The following is a 23746-nucleotide window of genomic DNA, read 5'->3' on the forward strand; positions in this document are numbered from 1 at the left end:
TCAGAGGGACAAAAATAGAGTAAATAAATTGATCAAATATATAAATCAATAAAAATAAACAGTAAAATATGAGCTATAAATGTTAAGTTACTAAGTGAAGAAAAAATAGATGAAATAGTCGATTAAAATCAATTAAAAAAATGAATGATAAAAAATAAACACTCAGCATATTCGTTTGTTTTAATTTTTTAGAATATTTTTGTTGCTTGTTATATTCATATTTATTATTTTTATATTATTTTAATAATTATTAAAGTGGGACAAAACCAGAGTAAATAATTGAAAAGAAAATATTTATATGTGCCAGAAATCTTAAAAGTGAACCAGAAGACAGAGGAATGATTGATTGATTATTGATTATTGATGATTGATTGTCCGTCAGCTCCTCCCTCCATCAAGCTGCTGCTGGACGACCCGCTGGTGGTGAACCCGGGCGACGCCGTCACGCTGGTGTGCGTGGCGTCGGGCGGAGACCCGCCCCCCGCCCTGCTGTGGGCGCGGCCGGGGGGGGAGGAGCTTCCCAGGAGGAGCGTGGTGAACGGCGGCACGCTGACCATCCCCGGCGTTACCGTGGACGACGGCGGCGCCTACAGCTGCGTGGCGTCCAACAACGTGGGAAACCCCGCCAAGAAATCCACCAACATCCTCGTCAGAGGTACCAACACAAACAGTCATAAACAAAATAAAAATCAAAAAAATACATTATAAATATATACAAATAATATTCATAATATAATTATCATACAATTTCATACAGACAAACAAATACATGCAAAAAAAACAACTCAGAATGTCTCACAGAAACTGGAAACAGCTTCAACATGAATAAACCGTTTATCGTAGAAATGCACTATAAAAACAGACGTTATCATCAGAGTTTGAACTTTCCAACAGTCCATGAACGGATCATCAGTTATTAAAAGTGACCAAAACTTGTGTTAAAATGTTGATATTTGTGTCAGAATCTCTTTATTCTCCATGTGTCATTTAAAATAAAGTGTCTGCACTAACCAGATCCTGTTAAAAACAATAAATTCTCCTCAGAGACACTGAAGACATGATTGATTCTGCTGAGAATCTGTTTACACAGAGCAGAGAGGAGAGGACAGGAGAGGCTGTTTACACAGAGCAGAGAGGAGAGGACAGGAGAGGCTGTTTACACAGAGCAGAGAGGAGAGGACAGGAGAGGCTGTTTACACAGAGCAGAGGGGAGAGGACAGGAGAGGCTGTTTACACAGAGCAGAGAGGAGAGGACAGGAGAGGCTGTTTACACAGAGCAGAGAGGAGAGGACAGGACAGGCTGTTTACACAGAGCAGAGGGGAGAGGACAGGAGAGGCTGTTTACACAGAGCAGAGAGAAGAGGACAGGAGAGGCTGGAAACATGATGATACTTCAATATGTGGAGAAAACTGTGTTACAACATTCAGGACACTTGGAAAAGAGTTGATATATAAATTCTGTTTTATTACAAGTTTATTAAATTTTTTTCTAATTTCTGTTATTCTAACTGTTATTCCACACAAAGACATGTTTGAGTTGTTCTGATTGTGCTGATTCCATAGAGCTGCAGGATTATAGATTATATTGATTTTATATAGATATTTCTAGATTCATATAGATTCTTTATGTGTATGTTCGATGCAACAGCTGTCCTTTTATGTAGTGATTTGTGTTTCCTGTGGGATTTGAGCAGCTCGTGTGTTCGTCTCGTCTCCGGTGAATCCTCGGCTTTAGTACAAAGGCTCATTCAGTCTTTAGTTGTTGTTGTTGAGAAGCTACAAGCTGCTGCAGAACAGACCGGAATAGATCCGACAACAGGCGCAGCGTTTATCTGTCTGAGCTCTCACTTCACTTCAGATCTCTGAGGTTCATCAGGAAACACAAAGACATCAGCAGCTTCTATGGAGCTGCACGTTTACACAGACCTCTGGAACAAGGACGAGACGCAGCAGACTTTAAGGTGACGATGTCACAACAGAAACAATTATAAACAAACCGTCCTTCATTCTTATCGGTTCTCATGTTAACAGACACAGCAGAACCTGACAGAAACAAACACCTACCCATAGACTGTCTATGAATAAAGGACAGCCCCGCTGGTTTGTAGACGTTTCAATCATTGAGTTCGTCGTTACGTCTGTCTCCATCAGATCTGACTAAATGAACTTTACTGACCAGAGAAATCAACTGGAGGTCTTCAGTCCAACCGAACGCTGAAAAAGAGGAGGAAAAAATCCATACAGCAGAGTATCACGATATTATATCGATTCATTTAAATTCATTTTCTTTTATCCTTTATTTATTTCTCCAGGAATCAATGAGGGCAACTCCTCATTTACACACAATGAAGAACAAACAACAGACAAAACACTTGAAAAACATAAAAAAACAGTTGCAAGGCAGAGTTATTGGTTGTCATAGTTTTAAACTGGCCCATAGTTATAATTGTGTTGAGTTTGATTGAATGTTCTTAGATGTTCCAGGTAGATGCAGCAGATTCAGTATCAGTCCGGGGAACATTAATCATTAATCACTAGAGCATGTAGGATAATTACTATGTGACCAGTTTAATAAGTGCTGAGGTGGCATGTCACCTATCAAGACTTTATAGATGAAGAACATGTCTCGTCTCATAGATAAAGGTGCCCATCACACCTGTACTACACCTGTTGTATAGTTACAAAATTACAAGAAAAAAGTAAAAATTATGTTTCTGACAGTTTTAAATCTTTTTTTTCTGACTAACAAACAGCTGATCAATAACATCCATAATCCATTTGTGTGTTGTAATCCGCAGCCGTAGCTCACCCATTTTGTTCGCCAGAGATCGAACATTGGCGAGGAAAATGGCGGGTAGAGGAGTTAGCGTTAGCTTAGTCCTTAGCCCTCCTCTCTTCCCCCGCCTTGGTTTACGATCTCCACGCCGCCTGCGAGCCCTTCTGGTCGGCCGAGCCGGGTTGGTTGCCTCGAGGAGATCACGATTAAGTTACCAGGATCGCAGGATCCGATGTCCAAAAGATCCTGTCGGCTGGAAGAAGTGATCGCAAGAATGTTCTGAGTGAACAGACTTGAAACAAATAACTGCTGATGTACAAAGTCTGGAGAATCGACGAGCCTCGCCGCCATGCTGTCTGCCATGTGTGTGTGTGTGTGTGTGTGTGTGAGGAGGAGGTGAGGAATCAAAGGGTCAGATGAGGAGGTGCAGAGAGTGGAGGAGGGGAGAAGGAGGAAGAATGTAAAGTAAAGCCAGAACGAGGAGGAGGTGAGAAACAGAGGAGAGGATGGTAAAGAAGGAGAGGAGGAGGTGACAAAAGAAAAAGGGATGAGGAGGAGGAGGTGATGAAGGAGAGGATGATATTAATCAGCAGAGGCAGGGAGACGGAGGAGGAGAAAGAAAGATAGGAATATAATGGGGTGAGGAGGTGAAGAGCGGAGGAAACAAGGAATACATGGAAGGAGGAGGATGAGGAGAGAGGAGGAGGAGGAGTTGATGATGATGAAGGTGTCATCTTGCCCTGTGGAGGAGAAGATGACAGTAAACAGCAGCGAGGTGTTCTGGGTAACGTAGTACATGAAGCTTTTACACCAATCAGAAGAACTCAGTGTGTGTGTGTGTGTGTGTGTGTGTGTGTGTGTGTTTCACTGCGTCAGTAAAAGGTCTGTTGCATAACTCGAGGTGGATGCAGTCGCTCACACATGAAAGTCACTGCACACACACACACACACACACACACACACACACACACACACAGACGCACACACACACACACACACACACACACACACAGACGCACACACACACACACACACAGACGCACACACACACACACACACACACACACACAGACGCACACACACACACACACACACACACACACAGACGCACACACACACACACACACAGACGCACACACACACACACACACACACACACACACACAGACGCACACACGCACGCACACACACACACACACACACACACACAGACGCACACACACACACACACACACACACACAGACACACACACACACTCTGAGGGTTTGTTGGAGGCGTTCTTGCTTTAATCTTAATGAACAGGGACAATCAGCTGCACGCCTCACGAACTAAAGCTATTTATAAACATACACACTCAGATATCTGGGGTTTGACCTTTGACCCTGAGGTCTGTCAGCAGTCGGGACTGACGGGGGGGCGGAGCTTCCTGCGGCGTGTTCCACTCACCACGGATCACGTTCCTGATGTTTGTTTAAGCTTCGTTCAGACTCACAGAACTGAAGTTTAGATTCCAGACGTTCAAAGACACAAAACGTCAAACAGTAAAAAATGGTAATAACTAAAGTTTTAACTTTAATATGACAGGAAATGTTTGACTGAAGTTTCATTAAAGAAAACAAAGTTTCCCTCATTTTACATTGGCAACATGATGAGATTTTATTTTATTTTTGTATTTTTACATAGAATTAAAAAAACAAAAAACAACAGCAGTAAATTCATTTTCTTACAAATATGAACCCTAAAAAATTATAAAAATTCAAATCTGTAAATTAATCTGATGTGACATTATATATATTTTACAGTATTATTTAATTGATTTAATGTTATTTAAAAACTTGAATGTGTGTTGTATCTTTTAAAGAAATTATCTGTTAAATATAAATACAATTTTTCTGAATTATCCTCTTTGAACCCGATCAGTGAGAGGTAAAGAACACCACTGCACTAAATATTTATTGAAATGGTTAGTAATGGAGTTACAATAAACAATGTTTATTGGGATTTTTTAGTTTCTGGCTCTTTTGGATAATTAAACATGCCCCGGGTATTATTATTATTGTTATTATTATTATTATTATTATTATTATTAGGGCCCGAGCACTAACAGTGTGAGGACCCTATTGCAATTGGTCCGTATATTATTATAACGGCAGATGAATTGTGTTTTTGAGGGCGTTATCATATTCCAAATAAAGTCATAAAATCATATTTCATAAAGTCCCGCCCTTTTGATTAGCCACGCCCCCTTCTCCTAACGAATGAACCGTTTGTCATAGAGACTTGCATGAGGCGTCCCTGTACTCAGCAGAGAGTGGTCGGTGGACCTGGAATGGCCGGCTCCACTCGGCTCGGGCCCGTTCATTGCTGCTTGCAGCTTTAATTAGTATTGTTATTATTTATATTATATTATTATATTATTGTTATTTCTGTTCTTGAGAAAACGAACCTAACACGAGGTTAACAGATGTTTTGTCTCCGTCTGCAGGTCTTCGTAAAGGTCGTTTCTGGATCACACCGGACCCGTACCACAACGACGACTACATCCAGATTGGCCGTGAGGTGAAGATCAGCTGCCAGGTCGAGGCCACGCCCCCCGAGGAGCTGCAGTTCGGTTGGCTGAAGAACGGGCGGCCGCTGCGCAGCTCGGAGCGGATGGTCATCACGCACACCGACACCGAGGTCACGCCCGGCACCACCAACCTCGACATCATCGACCTCAAGTTCACCGATTTTGGCACCTACACCTGCGTGGCATCGCTGCGGAACGGAGGAACGCCCGAGATCAGCATTGATGTCAACATCTCTTCCACCACGGGTGAGTCCGCCGCAGGAAGTGATGTCATATTCAGTCTGCAGCTGAAATAACACGATTTCATAAAGTTCAGTTAAGAGTCTGACTCGTGACGACTCAGAGTCTGACTCGTGGCGTCTAAGAGTCTGACTCGTGGCGTCTAAGATTCTGACTCGTGGCGTCTAAGAGTCTGACTCGTGGCGTCTAAGAGTCTGACTCGTGACGACTCAGAGTCTGACTCGTGGCGTCTAAGAGTCTGACTCGTGACGACTAAGAGTCTGACTCGTGACGACTCAGAGTCTGACTCGTGACGACTAAGAGTCTGACTCGTGACGACTAAGAGTCTGACTCGTGACGTCTAAGAGTCTGACTCGTGACGTCTAAGAGTCTGACTCGTGATGACCCAGTCTGACTCGTGACGACTCAGAGTCTGACTCGTGACGACTAAGAGTCTGACTCGTGACAACTAAGAGTCTGACTCGTGATGACCCAGTCTGACTCGTGACGACTCAGAGTCTGACTCGTGACGACTAAGAGTCTGACTCGTGACAACTAAGAGTCTGACTCGTGATGACTCAGAGTCTGACTCGTGGCGTCTCAGAGTCTGACTCGTGACAACTAAGAGTCTGACTCGTGATGACTCAGAGTCTGACTCGTGGCGTCTCAGAGTCTGACTCGTGACGACTAAGAGTCTGACTCGTGACGACTCAGAGTCTGACTCATGACGTCTAAGAGTCTGACTTGTGGCGTCTAAGAGTCTGACTCGTGACAACTAAGAGTCTGACTCGTGGCGTCTCAGAGTCTGACTCGTGACGACTCAGAGTCTGACTCGTGACAACTAAGAGTCTGACTCGTGGCGTCTCAGAGTCTGACTCGTGACGACTAAGAGTCTGACTCGTGACGACTCAGAGTCTGACTCGTGACAACTAAGAGTCTGACTCGTGGCGTCTCAGAGTCTGACTCGTGACAACTAAGAGTCTGACTCGTGACGACTCAGAGTCTGACTCGTGACAACTAAGAGTCTGACTCGTGACGACTAAGAGTCTGACTCGTGATGACTCAGAGTCTGACTCGTGACGACTCAGAGTCTGACTCGTGATGACTCAGAGTCTGACTCGTGGCGTCTCAGAGTCTGACTCGTGACGACTAAGAGTCTGACTCGTGATGACTCAGAGTCTGACTCGTGATGACTCAGAGTCTGACTCGTGATGACTCAGAGTCTGACTCATGACGTCTAAGAGTCTGACTTGTGGCGTGTAAGAGTCTGACTCGTGAAGACTCAGAGTCTGACTCGTGATGACCCAGTCTGACTCGTGATGACTCGTGATGACTCGTGAGGACTGGTGTGTCTGTCCCTGCAGTCCCCCCGGTGCTGACGGTCCCCAGAGGACGCTCTCTCCTGATCGCTCAGGAGGGCGACACGGTGGACCTGCAGTGTCTGGTCTCAGGGAAACCCAAACCCATCATCCTGTGGTCGCGGGTGGAGGAGAGCGGCGTGGCGGCGGCGGCGGCGGCCGGCGTCCTGATGCCGGACGGCTCGGAGCAGACGGAGAGTTACGATGGCGTCCTCCGCGTCGCCAACGTGAGGAGGGACATGAGCGGGACGTACCGCTGCCAGACGAGTCAGTACAACGGCTTCAACGTGAAACCCAGAGAAGCTCTGATTCAGCTGGTGGTGCAGTGTGGGTAACACACACACACACACACACACACACACACACACACACACACACACACACACACACACACACATACACCTAAAGAAAAACCAAAATCCAAATAAAAATGAAATGAAATAGTTTGAGGCTCTTCTTTGTGGAGCTCTCATGTTCTCCCCGTGTCTCTCTGGTTCCTCCCACAGTCCAAAAACATGCACTGAGGTGAAACTGGTGACCTTAAATTGCCCGTAGGAGTGAAAGAGAGCGTGATAAATCAAAAGGGTTAATTTAAAGGAAACTGGTGGATTACAAGGAGACACTGTTCCCTAACACTCACAAGAGGAATACTATAATAATAATAATATATAATGATAATATAATGGAAGGCAAGAGAAAAGAGGCGGGGCTACTTAAAAACACTCAGGGACTGGAAGGTTGGCAGAGTCTGAGGCTTGTTTTTAACCTCCTCCAACAGCAGCTGGTCAGCTGACCGTAGAGCCTTTGACCTTTGACCCTGAGGTCTGTCAGCAGTCGGGACTGACGGGGGGGCGGAGCTTCCTGCGGCGTGTTCCACTCCCCACGGATCACGTTCCTGATGTTTGTTTAAGCTTCGTTCAGACTCACAGAACTGAAGTTTAGATTCCAGACGTTCAAAGACACAAAACGTCAAACAGTAAAAATATTTGACAGGTAATATTTGGTAATAACTAAAGTTTTAACTTTAATATGACAGGAAATGTTTGACTGAAGTTTCATTGAAGAAAACAGAAAGTTTCCCTCATTTTACATTCAGCAACATGATGAGATTTTATTTATTTTGCATTTTTACATATAAGGAAAAACAAACAGTAAATTAATTTTCTTACAAATATGAACCATACAATAAAAGTTGGAACCTGTAAATTAATCTGATGGGACATTATAATAGTTTACAGTATTATTTAATTGCTTTAATGGGATTTAAAAACTTTAATGTGTGTTGTATCCTTTAAAGAAATTATCCGTAAAATTAAACACAATTTTTCTGGCAAGTTACAATAACAATAAACAACTGTAAGTAATCTAACAGATAATTTCTGTAAAAACACAGGTAATACACAGTAAAAAATATCTATCTTTAGAATAATTACTGTACATTATCTGTATTTTTATATAACTATTTTCTAAAATAATTATTTGATGGTAAGTTTCTGTTTTCTTCTAGTAAAACTTTAAATGCTATTCAATTTAACCCTCTTATGTTACGGGTCAAACTGACGCATTTCAAAACTTAAAAATAAAAATAAAAATAAATACTTTTTACCATTTGCCGTTTTTACCAAATAGTTAAAAGTATTTTTTTTATAAAAAGGAAAAATTTAAAATTTAAAATTACAACAGGAGGAACTGGTCAGTCATTTTATTGTTCAAACTGAACCTGAAGGATAAAAACCATGTTCCAGCATCCAGGATCCTCAGCCCTTCCAGGATCCTCAGCTCATCCAGGATCCTCAGCTCATCCAGGATCCTCAGCCCTTCCAGGATCCTCAGCCCTTCCAGGATCCTCAGCTCATCCAGGATCCTCAGCCCTTCCAGGATCCTCAGCTCTTCCAGGATCCTCAGCTCTTCCAGGATCCTCAGCTCATCCAGGATCCTCAGCCCCTCCAGGATCCTCAGCTCTTCCAGGATCCTCAGCCCTTCCAGGATCCTCAGCCCTTCCAGGATCCTCAGCTCTTCCAGGATCCTCAGCTCTTCCAGGATCCTCAGCCCTTCCAGGATCCTCAGCCCTTCCAGGATCCTCAGCTCTTCCAGGATCCTCAGCCCTTCCAGGATCCTCAGCTCATCCAGGATCCTCAGCTCATCCAGGATCCTCAGCCCTTCCAGGATCCTCAGCTCTTCCAGGATCCTCAGCTCTTCCAGGATCCTCAGCCCTTCCAGGATCCTCAGCTCTTCCAGGATCCTCAGCTCATCCAGGATCCTCAGCCCTTCCAGGATCCTCAGCCCTTCCAGGATCCTCAGCTCATCCAGGATCCTCAGCTCATCCAGGATCCTCAGCCCTTCCAGGATCCTCAGCCCTTCCAGGATCCTCAGCTCATCCAGGATCCTCAGCCCTTCCAGGATCCTCAGCTCTTCCAGGATCCTCAGCTCTTCCAGGATCCTCAGCTCTTCCAGGATCCTCAGCCCTTCCAGGATCCTCAGCCCTTCCAGGATCCTCAGCTCTTCCAGGATCCTCAGCTCTTCCAGCCACTTCACAAGGATGCATCTGCACCCAGAATGCTTCTGAATCTTCTTCTACTTCTTCGTGTATTTGACGGTTGACCAGCGTTTATCTGCATCGCTGCCCCCTGCTGGACGCTGAGCAGCAGATCAACCTGCAGTGTTTCTTCCTCCATTTCAACTAAACATTAAAAGGGAAAGATGCCAAAACCAGATCAACATAGGACCGGTCCAGTTACACCAGGACACACACACACACCTGCACACACACACACCTGCACACACACAGCTGTTCATGTGTGTGTGACTCTCAGAGACCTTGCCTCACCTGGAAGCAGCATGAAACTGACTGCTCCGATAACTTTCTGGCAAAAAAAGTGAAAACATAATCTGCTGGACGTAAACAAACAGCCTCTAAAATACCCAGAATGCTTTGTGACGTGGCTCCTGAAATCATCCAATCACATCGCGTCTCTCACCATCATGTCCAGAGGAACCGTCTGCAGCCGGCATCTAACCCACGACATCAACCCTAACCCACGAGCTCCCAGCCACGATCCGCCTGACAACCAGAACACACACACACACACACACACACACACACACACACACACACACACAGACACACACACACACACACACACACACACACACACACACACACACACACACACCGTTTATTTGTATTAAATCACAAAAAAACAACAACGGTTTATGCTTAAAAACCCTTAAAATTGGCCAAATAACATGAAACCATCCCTTAATTTATAACTTAAATCATCTTAAATTTTCACTTAACTTTTTCTCTTATTTATTTTGTGCTTCAGCCTCTGAAAAAGTCTTTAAACTGTTCCACAATCCATAAAAAACTTCCTAATAAATGATATGCATTGATTTATAACGCACCAGACTCATTTTAACAGCAGTGTTCTTGTGACAAAGCATCAATTCAGCATCATGTTGGAGTTATTTCAGCATCCTTTAGATCCGTTTATTCACATTAAATCACAGATAAATCTCTTTATTCAGCTTCAGACTGATGAGTTAGAACCCAACGTTAGATTCAGGAAGTCGTCGGTGGAAACAGAAGCTGAACAAACAACAAAGAGAAGCTTGACAGAGATTATTCTCTGATTATTCTCTGAGTGTTTTGCTGCTAATACTTTGTATCACAACATTAAACGCAGCAGTAAAGGAACATCTCTGCTTGTGTAAACTTGCTGCAGCGTGTTTTCAACACTAAGCAGATTAAAGTGAGCCAGATTACAGGTGGATTACTCACATCCACACGACAAACGTTTCCCTCCGGAGACGTCTCAGTGATCCTGCTGCTGACTCAGCACTCTGACTGCTGCTGCACTTTTTAATGACTTTTATAAATATGCTAATGGAGTCCTGATAAAACGCTGAGAGTAACCACAATAATCCCTCCCAGTCTGTCGGGTCTCTGCTGGATTATGGGGACGACAGTGATGTGCAGAGGTGACGAACATCCTCCACAAGTTCCCAACAAGTCCTGGAGTCCTGCAGAACGGAGGATTACAGGGACGTCATCTGGACATTATTCATCCACATGGATTACAGGGACGTCCACGAGAAACGTTTGATTTCTGCAACAGAAACACGTTTATTATTATTACTATTATTATTAACCCTCTGAGCCCCAGCAAGCAGCCACACTCACATTCAATTCAATTCAATTTAATTCAATAAGGTTTTATTGGCACGAATGTTAAAAACCAGTACTGCCAAAGCACAAGTTCAACTGTTTCCAAATATTTGGACAATACACAATAACAGCAAGACATAAGAATCAATAAAACTAAATAGATACATTTCATAAAATATATGTGTGAGACAAATCAATGACAGATATGCAATTCATTAAGTAAAAATAGTAAATAAAGACAACAACAATATATCAATGTGTCAGATGCAATATTGTGTAATAGAGGAGTGAATGTGTGTCTAGATATACGTGTATACATATATACATGTATATATATATATATATATATATATATACATGTGTGTGTGTGTGTATATGTACATATCTACCTATATAAATGTAGATATGTACACATATTTGTGTATATCTACATATATACATATGGAATTTGCGGCCTGGAGCGCAGTTTTCAAATTTATTTTTTGACAGTTTTTTCTCTCCCTCTACACTCTGGTGATGATGTCACACACTGTGACACGAACATTCCGTGCAATACACACCCATTATAATCTCAGAATTTCTCCAAAAATGATCATGGTCATTGAACAGGGATTGATAAAAAACTATATGACCTATCGAAACGTGGATTAATACACCGATACACAAGACTTGTGTCTACTGTTTAAAGTTTAAATGGAGTCTCTAGGTGAAATTTTTTTGGTCATCCCATTCATTTCAATGCAAAATTTTGGGCAGTTTTTCGCGACTTATGTCGAAAAATTCGTATTCAGTAGAGAAAAGTAATAGCACACCGATCCCGATCAAACCGCACGTTTTGATATATAATTTGTCCTGCAACTCTTCAAGTTGTAGGACTAGTAGCGGGACGAAATTGCGTCAGCAAGAGGAAGAAGAAGAAATCCACAGTATAACAGTAGTGCTCAGGGCGATTGCCCCGAGGCCCTAATAATACAAATATTACTAATTAATGTTACTTTATATGTTGAGCACTTTGTTTCATTGTGCAACTTTATTATTTTTTATTGTTATTAATATCAGAAACCTCAGCAGACTGCTGAGTAAAACAGACTTCTACTAAAATAAAAAGAAGAAATGAAATGTGGTGGAATATATCTTTATAAAGAGCGCGTGAAGCTCTGACCTCGTCAGCGGCGCCATCGGTTCGTCTGCGGCGGCGAGGTCAGACGGCGGTCACTTGTCAGTGGATCCGTGTTGGACGGCGAGACGTTAATCTGTGAAGTGACACCTGTAATGTGTCTGAAATCTTCAGAGGAAGTTTCTGCGGGAGGGATTTAAAGAGACGGGTCCCGCGCTGCCTCGGCGGCGGGGTTAACACCGCACGACTTTAAATATCTCAGACACTTAAGAGGTTTAAGGTTACTGCAGACGCTCAGGCTTCATTAAAGAGTCAGAAACACAGCAGCAGATTAATGGATTTACTTATGTTATCAGTTCGATACGGCGAGAGTTAAACTTTCAGGTCAGTTCAGGTTCAACAAGTTGCTGAAACACACACAAGTTTACCTAATTTTCTTTACATGAACTTTGAATTTCAAACTTTTTGGATAAAAGACATATTTTTCTTTTTCAGTTGTATAAAGTTGCTGCTCCAGAAGTTTAAAGCTAAGAATTAGTATTTCTCTGTGATTTATCGAGTAAACATATAAACAGCTGAACAACATTAAGTATTATCAAAAACTAACAAGTAAACAACTCACTGACATCAGAAAATCATGTCAGTCATTAAAACACAAGGAATGATTGAGGACGAGCCTCATTCTAATGATGTCGAAGGTTAAAAGATACAAAGTTAAAGATCATTTCACCAATGGGAACACTGAGTTCATCTTCAGATTTATTCATAATCAACTTTATTGATCTCAGACAACAACAGGAATAAAAAATAAAGGGCATGAAATATTTTAAAGAAAAGCTGTTAAAGGTTTGAATTCTTCACTAAACATCAATAATGTAACTTTTTAACTTGAGTTGATTACACTTTAGTTCTGGTTTGGGATTTTTTAAAACCAAATCCCCCAGTACCAGTCTCTAGTCTCCCAGTCTCCTAGTCCCTCAGTCCCAGTCTCTAGTCTCTAGGCTCCAGCCTCCCAGTCTCTAGTCTGCCAGTCTCCTAGTATCTAGTCTCTATTCTGCCAGTCTCTAGTCTCCCAGTCTCTATTCTGCCAGTCTCTAGTCTCCCCGTCTCCAGCCTCCCAGTCTCTAGTCTGCCAGTCTCTAGTCTCCCCGTCTCTAGTCTGCCAGTCTCCTAGTATCTAGTCTCTATTCTCCTAGTCTCTAGTCTCCCAGTCTCTATTCTGCCAGTCTCTAGTCTGCCAGTCTCTAGTCTCCCAGCTTCTATTCTGCCAGTCTCTAGTCTCCCAGTCTCTATTCTGCCAGTCTCTAGTCTCCCCGTCTCCAGCCTCCCAGTCTCTAGTCTGCCAGTCTCTAGTCTCCCCGTCTCTAGTCTGCCAGTCTCCTAGTATCTAGTCTCTAGTCTGCCAGTCTCTAGTCTCCCAGTCTCCTAGTATCTAGTCTCTATTCTCCTAGTCTCTAGTCTCCCAGTCCCATTATCACTGATTTCCATTATTTTCAACACGTTTCCTCAGAGTGACTGATTATCAGATTGAATGTTTTTGGCTGATGTCTCCGTGTCTCCGTGTCCGACAGTCCCTCCCGTCGTGGAGCCGCCGTACACGGAGATCCGCCAGGCGCTCGGCCGGGCGTTCACGCTGACTTGCCGGCTGCTGCGAGCTCACCCCGCCCGGCTGCTGCGCTACGAGTGGAAGCTGGGCACGCGGCTGCTGACCGTGGGCCAGTTCAGCGAGCAGAAAGACGACACCAGCTACCTGGTCAAAGCTCTGAACCGCGAGGGCTACGGCGAGTACACCTGTGACATCACCAACGAGGCCGGGGCCGGCCGCTGCACCTTCCTGGTCACAGGTGAGTCGCTTTACTGGTGCATGGTGGGAGGCTGATTCTTACCTGGAGTTATAGGGGTTGATGTGACTCTAGTTACTGAAGACAAGGACTCGTCTGGAATCAAACAAGGTTGAATTTCAGTTTTTCTGATTGAAGCGTTCGTCGCATGATCCATTCAAGGAACGTTTGAAATGTGAAAATCCAGGAAGGTTTCTTCTTCTTCTTCATCTAGTCTCCTAGTCTTCTAATCTCCTAGTCTCAAGCCAGTCTCCTCGTTTCTAGTCTTCTTGTCTCTAGTTTCCTAGTCTTCTAATCTCCTAGTTACCAGTCTCCAGCACCAGTCTTCTGGTCTCTTTTCTCCTAGTCTCTAGTCTTCCAGTCCCAGTATCCCAGTCTCTAGTCTCCCAGTCTCCAGTCTCTAGTCTGGATTCTTAACTGGAGTTACAGGGGGTTAATGTCACTCAAATAACTGAAGACTTGGACTTTTCTGGAATTAAAAAAGGTTGAATTTAACTTTTTCTGACTAAAGCGTTCGTCACATGATCCATTCAAGGAGTGCTTGAGATGAGAAAATCCAGGAAGAAGGTTTTTTGTGATTTTAGGTATTTTTGTCATAAATGTTGGAGTTCCTCAGGGAAGAGTCCTGGTCCCGTTTAATATTCTTTACAGCTGCTCTCTCTGTGCAACATTATCAGGTATTGTTCTGTAAATACAGAAAAAGGTGTTTGTCTCGACTCACCAACAACCTTTAATGAAACAAGTTAATGAAGCTTCCTGCTGATAAACTCTCACTCAGGGCTTCACTGTGTCTCTGAGGAGAAACGGTTTCATGTTTAGTGCTGACAGCTGATTTTAAATCACACATTTTCATCAAATATTAACAATTTAAACTCAGATTTGGTTATTTTTTGACTGAAGTTTTCGTCTGACTGTTTTAGCGGGGTCCGAAGGTTGAAAAGGTGTTTGGTGGTTTGATGAGAGTTCAGAGTGCCATGGACGTTAAAGTCGTGGCTGGTGTAGTTCGTTCATCTTATTTGTGAAGATAATCTCACTGAACAACACGTGTCAGTGCCATTAGTCGAATTATGATAATCATCCAGAATCCAACTCAAATTGTTGTTTTTTGTTGAGAATATCAGAGTGATGTTAACTTTATTTTAAGTCCCATCAGCACGTCATCTTGTTTGGATCCTGTTTAGAATCATCAGTGGACCTGTTTGGGTTCCAAAGTCTCCAGATCAAAAATCTTAACCTTAAAATGGACAAAATGTTCGACCAACCTGCCTCACGAAATCCTACACCTCCCAGTCTCCAGTCTCTAGTGTCCTAGTCCCAGTCTCCAGTCTCTAGTTTCCCAGTCCCTAGTCTCCCGGTCTCCAGTCTTCTCGTCTTCTCGTCTTCAGTCTTTAGTCTTAAAGTCTCTAGGCTCCCAGTATTAGTCTCCAGTTTCCCAGTCTCTAGTATCTAGTCATCCAGTCTCTATTTTCCCAGTCTCCAGTCTCTAGTCTCTTGGTCTCTAGTCTCCAGTCTCTAGTTTCCCAGTATCTAGTTTCCCAGTCTCCAGTCTTCCAGTCTGCAGTCTCTAATCTCCCAGTACCAGTCTCCAGTTTCTCAGTCTCTAGTCTCTAGTCATTCTGTCTCCCAGTCTCTAGTCTCCAGTCTCCAGTCTTCCAGTCTCCAGTCTCCAGTCTCCCAGTCTCCAGTCCCAGTCCCAGTGGGTGCTCGTCCTGGTCCTGCTGGTGCTGTGAGCGGTTCATGTGGTGAACCTGAGGATAATTATAGTTCCTCTGGTCTTTGACTTGTTGTCAGACTGAAGTGCAGCAGCACTCGTCGTGTCCTCGGGGGACTTTAAAGTGTCATAAATAATAAAGTGCGGAGCTTCAGGAAACCTTCACATCCTCTCAAACATCTGAAGTGACAACAAACAGCCTCCGCTCTGTTCTCACAGAGCTTTCATCTCTCATGTTCCCACCGCTGACTCGTCTCTGACTCGCCTCTGACTTGTCTCTGACTCGTTTGAAAACACTTCTTCACCTTTTGTTCTTTACCACTGAAGAAACCTTCCATCCAGGGTTCAGATTTCTGTCTCTGCAGACGTGTGATGCACCAGTTAACTGAACGTTTACTTTATTTTACCCTCCTTGTTTCTGTCTTCAAGGACTCTGCAGAGACTAGAAACTCTAATGAGCTTCTTTAGATTTCTTAAATATCTTTGTTGTTTTTTTGTCGAGACTAACAGGAAACAAAACGTTTCCAGGCTGAAATCTGACGGCAGGATGTTTCTGTAAATAGGTCAAAATCTTCAGGTTTTCAGCCGCAAAACTTTATCTTCGTGTGTGTGTTTGCAGTTTTGGAGTTTTAAATGCAGTGTTCCCACCGTGAGCTTCCAGGGCCTCCGTAGATTATAAACCCTGGACGGACAGAAAGACGTTTTATTACCAGTTAGGGTTACAGCTCGATGACACTCAGAGAGTCCAGTTGACCTGTAGTTTCTAGTCTCCCAGTCTCCAGTGTTCCAGTGTTCCAGTCTCTAGTTTTTAGTCTCCTAGTTTCTAGTCTCCCAGTCTCCAGTGTTCCAGTTTCTAATCTCCCAGTCTCCAGTGTTCCAGTTTCTAGTCTCACAGTATCCAGTGTCCCAGTCTCTAGTTTTTAGTCTCCTAGTTTCTAGTCTCCCAGTCTTCAGTGTTCCAGTCTCTAGTTGATAGTCTCCTAGTCACTAGTCTCCAGTGTTCCAGTCTCTAGTTTCTAGTCTCCAGTGTTCCAGTCTCTAGTTGATAGTCTCCTAGTCACTAGTCTCCAGTGTTCCAGTCTCTAGTTTATAGTCTCCTAGTTTCTAGTCTCCCAGTCTTCAGTGTTCCAGTCTCTAGTTTATAGTCTCTTAGTCACTAGTATCCAGTGTTCCAGTGTTCCAGTCTCTAGTTTATAGTCTCCTAGTCACTAGTATCCAGTGTTCCAGTCTCTAGTTTATAGTCTCTTAGTCACTAGTATCCAGTGTTCCAGTGTTCCAGTCTCTAGTTTAGTCTCCTAGTCACTAGTATCCAGTGTTCCAGTGTTCCAGTCTCTAGTTTATAGTCTCCTAGTCACTAGTATCCAGTGTTCCAGTCTCTAGTTTATAGTCTCCTAGTCACTAGTATCCAGTGTTCCAGTCTCTAGTTTATAGTCTCTTAGTCACTAGTATCCAGTGTTCCAGTGTTCCAATCTCTAGTTTATAGTCTCCTAGTCACTAGTATCCAGTGTTCCAGTGTTCCAGTCTCTAGTTTATAGTCTCCTAGTCACTAGTATCCAGTGTTCCAGTGTTCCAGTCTCTAGTTTATAGTCTCCTAGTCACTAGTATCCAGTGTTCCAGTGTTCCAGTCTCTAGTTTATAGTCTCCTAGTCACTAGTATCCAGTGTTCCAGTGTTCCAGTCTCTAGTTTATAGTCTCCTAGTCACTAGTATCCAGTGTTCCAGTCTCTAGTTTATAGTCTCCTAGTCACTAGTATCCAGTGTTCCAGTCTCTAGTTTATAGTCTCCTAGTCACTAGTCTCCAGTGTTCCAGTCTCTAGTCGAGTGGCCTGGCCACCCCACAGAGACGCCCTGTCAGCGCTCGAGTCTCTTTCTGTGAACTTGTCGCCGTTGTTAAGCCTCTCATGGGGCGGCGGTGGGACGGTGGAGGCGGCGGGGCATTGGCGGGGCGGTGGAGGGGCGGGGCGTTGGCGGGACGGTGGAGGGGCGGGGCATTGGCGGGGCGGTGGAGGGACGGGGCGTTGGCGGGGCGGGGCGTTGGCGGGACGGTGGAGGCGGCGAGGCGGCGGCGGGGCGTTGGCGGGGCGGTGGGATGGTGGAGGCGGCGGGGCGGCGGCGGGGCGGCGGCGGGGCGTTGGCGGGGCGGTGGCGGTGGCATTGGCGGGGCGGCGGCCGTAGCGTTCTTCAGGTGGCAGCAGGAAGCAGATGGAGCAGCTGTACTCGGGGCAGAGCCGAGGCTTGTTGCTGCTCAAGTTGAAGTTTGTGTTCTTCTACAGGTCGAACACGTTTTAAAGCTTGTTCATCCCGACTCGGCTCTGAAACGTCCAGCTGTTCGTTCTCTGATTCACCTTCATGTTTTCATTATTCATGTTCCGTCAGTGGGACTCTGGATCAGAGCGGAGGCAGCACCCTGCTGCTTCCTGTTCCTCAGCTGCCGTCGCCACCGATCACATCCCCGTCCACAGTTCTGTTCTGGTATTAAAGCTGATAGCAGACAATGTTTGGGCCAAAAGCACTCTGACTTTTAGTGGTGATTCTGCACTTTATATCACAGAATATAATGTGCAGTTTAAATTTTACAGGTAAAGTGAACTTAACTGAGTTTACTTCACAAGAAAAATACAACTTGTTTTGTTTCATCTACCTAATGCAGAGAGAATAATTAACAGTAGAAGGTATAAAGGTCATGTTTGAATGGTGTTCTGACATCATTTCATTTCATTGCTCTTTATTATTATATCAGCAGCATGAACTCTGTGTTTTCTTTTAAAAGTCGCCCAAAATCCAGCCTTTATTGTAAAAAATAAGCTGTACTGAGTTTGACCTTGAACGGATCATCAGTTATGAAAGTCTCCGTTATAAAAAGTGACCAAAACTTGTGTTAAAATGTTGATATTTCTGTCAGAATCTCTTTATTCTACATAAGTAATTTAAAATAAAGCATTTGCACTAACCAGATCCTGTTAAAAACATTAAATTCTGCTCATGAAGACATGATTGATTCTGCTGAGACCAACGGTCACGTGACAAATATTCACTGAGAATCTGTTTACACAGAGCAGAGAGGAGAGGACAGGAGAGGCTGGAAATAATAATAATAAAAATAATAATATAATAATAAAAAGTTACAACATTTAAACACAGTTATCATAAACAATTGAATACAAATCCAGCATCACAACAACACTGAAGGAGCCTCAGTAGAGACTTATAAGGAGCATCACACTGACCAAGGGAAGAGATTTCTCTGTCCTTTAAAATTAACTTGAATTCACCGATTGTGATCAGTTCAGACAGTTTCAAGTCCTTTTGAAAAGTATTCTATTCAATAATAGATTTATAGATAAAAAGTAACCAATGAGAGAGCCTGTGAACATTCAATTCAGCCGTGGCATACAAAGTATAAAAGTAATGTTTGAGTTGTGCTGATTGTCCTGATTCCACATAGCTGCAGGACTTTATATTTATATAGATTCTATAGGTTCTATTTTAAATGTTACAGTGTTTTTTTTAGGGACTACGGATGCAAACTAGCAACCTTGCTGTAATCCGGCATATTTACAAAGATGTTTATCGATGTTCATTAATGTGCACTGTCCCTATCCAAAAATAACGTATTCGTATTGGTATTGGTCCAGAGTTTCATGTTAGAGTCTCTGTAGCTGCAGCTGAGTCAGCAAATCAGGACTCAACTCTGTTATCAGCTCGACCAGTCAGGTGACTCCTCCTCCTCCCCCTCCTCCCCCTTCTTCTTCTTCTTTGGTGTTTTAATCCTCCAACCTGCACATCAGCAGGAACACACACACACACACACACACACACACACACACACACACACACACAGACAAACACACACTGACGCTGTGATGTGTTTGTGAGCTGACAGGAAGACATACAAACACACACACACACACACACACACACACACACAGTGTTTACTGTCATATTAATTTATAATCCTGCAGCCTCTGAGATTAACACTATTTCTCTTCTTTTTCAGTTTTTTTGCTCCTTCATCATTTCTTCTTCTCTCTCCTTGGACGTGGTCACATGACAGTGTCTTTGTTTTTGTGACCTTCAGGTTCAGCAGAATGTGAAGCTCTGTGATTGGTTAGTCGGTGAGGTGCACCCTGGGAGTGGTAGTCAGTGTGTGACCTCTGACCCTGTGTGTCCTCAGGGAAGGCGTTCGCTCCGGAGTTCTACCACGACACGTACGGCGCTCTGTGGCAGAACCGGCCACGGGTCTACGGCTTCAGGCTGCAGTGGACTCAGATGGAGCCCAACGCAGTGGACCGGATCCTGGCCTACCGGCTGGGCATCAGACAGGTCGGCTCCCGGTTTCACCACTGCTGCCACTCGTTGAGTCTGAAGTCTTTGATGTGGGGGGGTAGATGGGGTACATGTAGTCCTGATGGTAAATGTAGTCCTGATGGTCAATGTAGTCCTGATGGTCAATGTAGTCCTGATGGTCAATGTAGTCCTGATACTGATGGTAAATGTAGTCCTGATGGTAAATGTAGTCCTGATGGTCAATGTAGTCCTGATACTGATGGTAAATGTAGTCCTGATGGTAAATGTAGTCCTGATGGTCAATGTAGTCCTGATGGTAAATGTAGTCCTGATGGTAAATGTAGTTCTGATGGTAAATGTAGTCCTGATGGTAAATGTAGTTCTGATGGTAAATGTAGTCCTGATGGTAAATGTAGTCCTGATGGTAAATGTAGTTCTGATGGTCAATGTAGTCCTGATACTGATGGTAAATGTAGTCCTGATGGTAAATGTAGTTCTGATGGTAAATGTAGTCCTGATGGTAAATGTAGTCCTGATGGTAAATGTAGTCCTGATGGTAAATGTAGTTCTGATGGTAAATGTAGTCCTGATGGTAAATGTAGTCCTGATTCTGATGGTAAATGTAGTTCTGATGGTAAATGTAGTTCTGATGGTAAATGTAGTCCTGATGGTAAATGTAGTTCTGATGGTAAATGTAGTCCTGATGGTAAATGTAGTCCTGATGGTAAATGTAGTCCTGATGGTAAATGTAGTTCTGATGGTAAATGTAGTCCTGATGGTAAATGTAGTTCTGATGGTAAATGTAGTTCTGATGGTAAATGTAGTCCTGATGGTAAATGTAGTCCTGATGGTAAATGTAGTTCTGATGGTAAATGTAGTCCTGATGGTAAATGTAGTCCTGATGGTAAATGTAGTCCTGCTGGTAAATAACAGACAGAGAAACCTCCCGCTGGTGGAGCTCTGCCTGTCCCAGGATGCACTGCACACGAGCTCTGACATCACTACGTTATTCAATAACTTTTTTGGCTTATTTTTATTTTTTAAATTCATTAAATAGACGCGGACCCTTTGGAGCGATGCCGTTAGTCTCCAGGGAGTGAGAGTGTTTCTGTGTTCCAGATGGGTCAGTCCCGCTGGTGGGAGCAGGAGATCCCCATGGAGGGAAACATCCAGAAGGGGGAGCTGCTGACCTACAACCTGACCGAACTGGTGAAACCTGAGTCATACCTGGTCCGCCTCACCCCCATCACCCGCTACGGCGAAGGGGACGCCACTGAACGCATCATCACCTACAGCGGTACGTTCAGTCTTATGATCCTCGAAGGGTTAAACCTGATGCTCGGCACCTCGAGAGCAAGTTAAAACATGGAGGAATCTTAATGAAATATGCTCAATTATTAAAAACATAATTGAGATCTGTCTCTGATAGAATAAGAGTCGTGTTCTCTCTAGTAAATATTTACTGTGTTAATAATAATTTCAACCTGTGAACCTCCCAAAGAGATCCAGACCTAAATATCAGCTTTTATGATCCTGAATATTAGTTTGTTTGTTTCATGTTGTTGCTGTCGGCTGCCGCGCCGCTTCTCTTTATCTATATGAAAAAATAATCAAACAAAAACAAGAGAACAAAAGAAATATTGAGCTGTCACACAAATCCTGACGGGAAACAACAACAAAAAAATATATAAAATAATAATAAAAATCCCAACTGCAGAAAAATGTCAAATAAAAAATAAAAAAAACACAAGAAGAGACGTGAAGATGGGAGGTGACACACACACACACACACACACACACACACACACCAGGAGAAGACGAAGAGACGTCTGAACAGGAAGCCATCTGACAGACAGTGAACGCCTCGCAGTATAACACAACGACTCAAACAATGGAAGTTCAGACAAGCCGTCAGCTGGTGGCGAGGTAGACAGCTGGTCACATGACCCTCTGCAGGTCACATGACCCTCTGCAGGTCACATGACCCTCTGCAGAGCTTTTTTTTTGCTCTTTTTAATTGTTGCTCTCTGGATGTATCCCAAGTGAAGGATCCTTCCTTCAGAGTCCGTCCTCTCACTGTAATAACCACGAGTGGAACAGCCTTCAGTGTGCAGGTGTGCGTCGTTGTGTAATTGGACGTCCTGCAGAGAGTCTTGTTTGTCTGGTTGTATTCTGTGAATATTTTTGATGCGATTCAGCGCTGAGAAAGATTGATCAACTGCGGTGGACACTGGTATTGTCACGATCAAGCATGTGAGCGCATAAAGTTGTGACATGCTGGCTGCAAGCCCCGTGCTCCTCACAAACGCCAGTAGGTCACTTGGACTCTTTCCCTGAAAGTTTTGTCATGCTGTACATAACTTTGAGCTCAGCTCGGAGTCTGCGCAGGTCAAACTAAAAACGGTGGCTGTGGCAAGGTGGTTTCGCAAGTCAGCATCGCATTGATAGCAGAGACAGTAATTCCAAGTGATTACCTCGATTCAGGGACTCTTTTCCCTCGATGGTCCCCTGAAAGACAATTCTTGCTGTCCCAAAAAGATGACTCAATCAATAAGGCGCTTCAGAATGTTCCATTTTTTTTACCCTCTCGTTGTGCAGGCTAGTCTCTCGTCTCCGCTGCTCTTCCAGTTGCAAGTCCACCCTGGACTCACCGAAGGTCTTCTTATGTACCTCTGCTATAAGGTGACGCTCGGTGCCTGATGTTTTATAGCTGCCTTGGTGAAGCTATTAGGGCTGTTAAAACCCGTGCTGTTCCATGCTCCCAGACTGATATTAAAAAGCAAACACGGCCTGCAAAATAGCTTGTTCTGCTCAGTGCTAGCTGTTAGCCAGTCAAGGCGGTCGTAGTTACTCTCAGTGAAGTGCCGCTCAAAACCTTTGCCGGGCTTGGGTGTAGGTCGTCCTCTTGAAATTATTTATTTCTTCTCTCCAAACGAGCTCCTTGAAAAAGGCACATGAAGGAGATAGGTGGTGTGAAGGCAGCGGCCATAGTTTAGTTCATTGACATCACTCAGAAAAACCTGCCAAAGGATAAAACTTTGTTTGACATCAGCGGGGGCTAGCGCTGACCTAACTGCTTGGCCCCTGGGGCGTTTTGCTCTATGGGGCACTATGCATCAAACTTTGATTGGCTGATGACACACGTCAGTAAAGGTTATAAACACTTAGGAAATGGCAGCTTCAACGGAAGGCTAGCAATACTACTAGAGCTGGTCCACAGAGCTGTGATGCGTTTAATGACATATGGAAAATCCATCTGAAGTTCACAAAAAATAACCAATTCTTTCTGGAAATATAATTGTAACACACTAAACAAAATTAATTGAATTCAGACACGTTCAGACACATTTTAATTTAATTATGAAAAAAATATGTTTTTGATTTTGACAGGGCTGTCAGCCCACTACTGGTTATTAATAATAACAATAACTGATAATAGCAGACTGTCGGTCTGTTAACACAATAAACACATGTATAAATCTCTGAGTGGCATAGCTACGTATACTTTACAAATAGTTCATCATTAGACTGACGTGTATATATGAATAAACATTAATAACTTTAGCGACTCAGGCATCAGTTAACTGAACTGGTAACGTATCAAGATTTTTATTATCTTTTACCTAAATATTCTGCCATTTGTTTGTGCATATGTTTTTGCTTGACTTTGAACAGTTTTTTGTAAGTTATGTGATAACAA

General features: G+C 43.6%; 1 protein-coding gene across 1 annotated transcript in view; it reads left to right on the forward strand.

The window, feature by feature from the left end:
- Positions 1–23746, forward strand: part of mdga2a (MAM domain containing glycosylphosphatidylinositol anchor 2a) — a 93529-nt gene that overhangs the window by 49331 nt on the left and 20452 nt on the right. The window contains exons 6-11 of the mRNA XM_059352691.1: positions 383–655; positions 5263–5592; positions 6930–7250; positions 13780–14052; positions 19934–20082; positions 21166–21343. Coding sequence (XP_059208674.1) covers positions 383–655; positions 5263–5592; positions 6930–7250; positions 13780–14052; positions 19934–20082; positions 21166–21343 — 1524 coding nt within the window. The remainder of the gene's footprint in view (positions 1–382; positions 656–5262; positions 5593–6929; positions 7251–13779; positions 14053–19933; positions 20083–21165; positions 21344–23746) is intronic.

Source organism: Centropristis striata, chromosome 16, assembly GCF_030273125.1.
Source record: "Centropristis striata isolate RG_2023a ecotype Rhode Island chromosome 16, C.striata_1.0, whole genome shotgun sequence".
Classification (NCBI taxonomy): Eukaryota; Metazoa; Chordata; class Actinopteri; order Perciformes; family Serranidae; genus Centropristis; species Centropristis striata.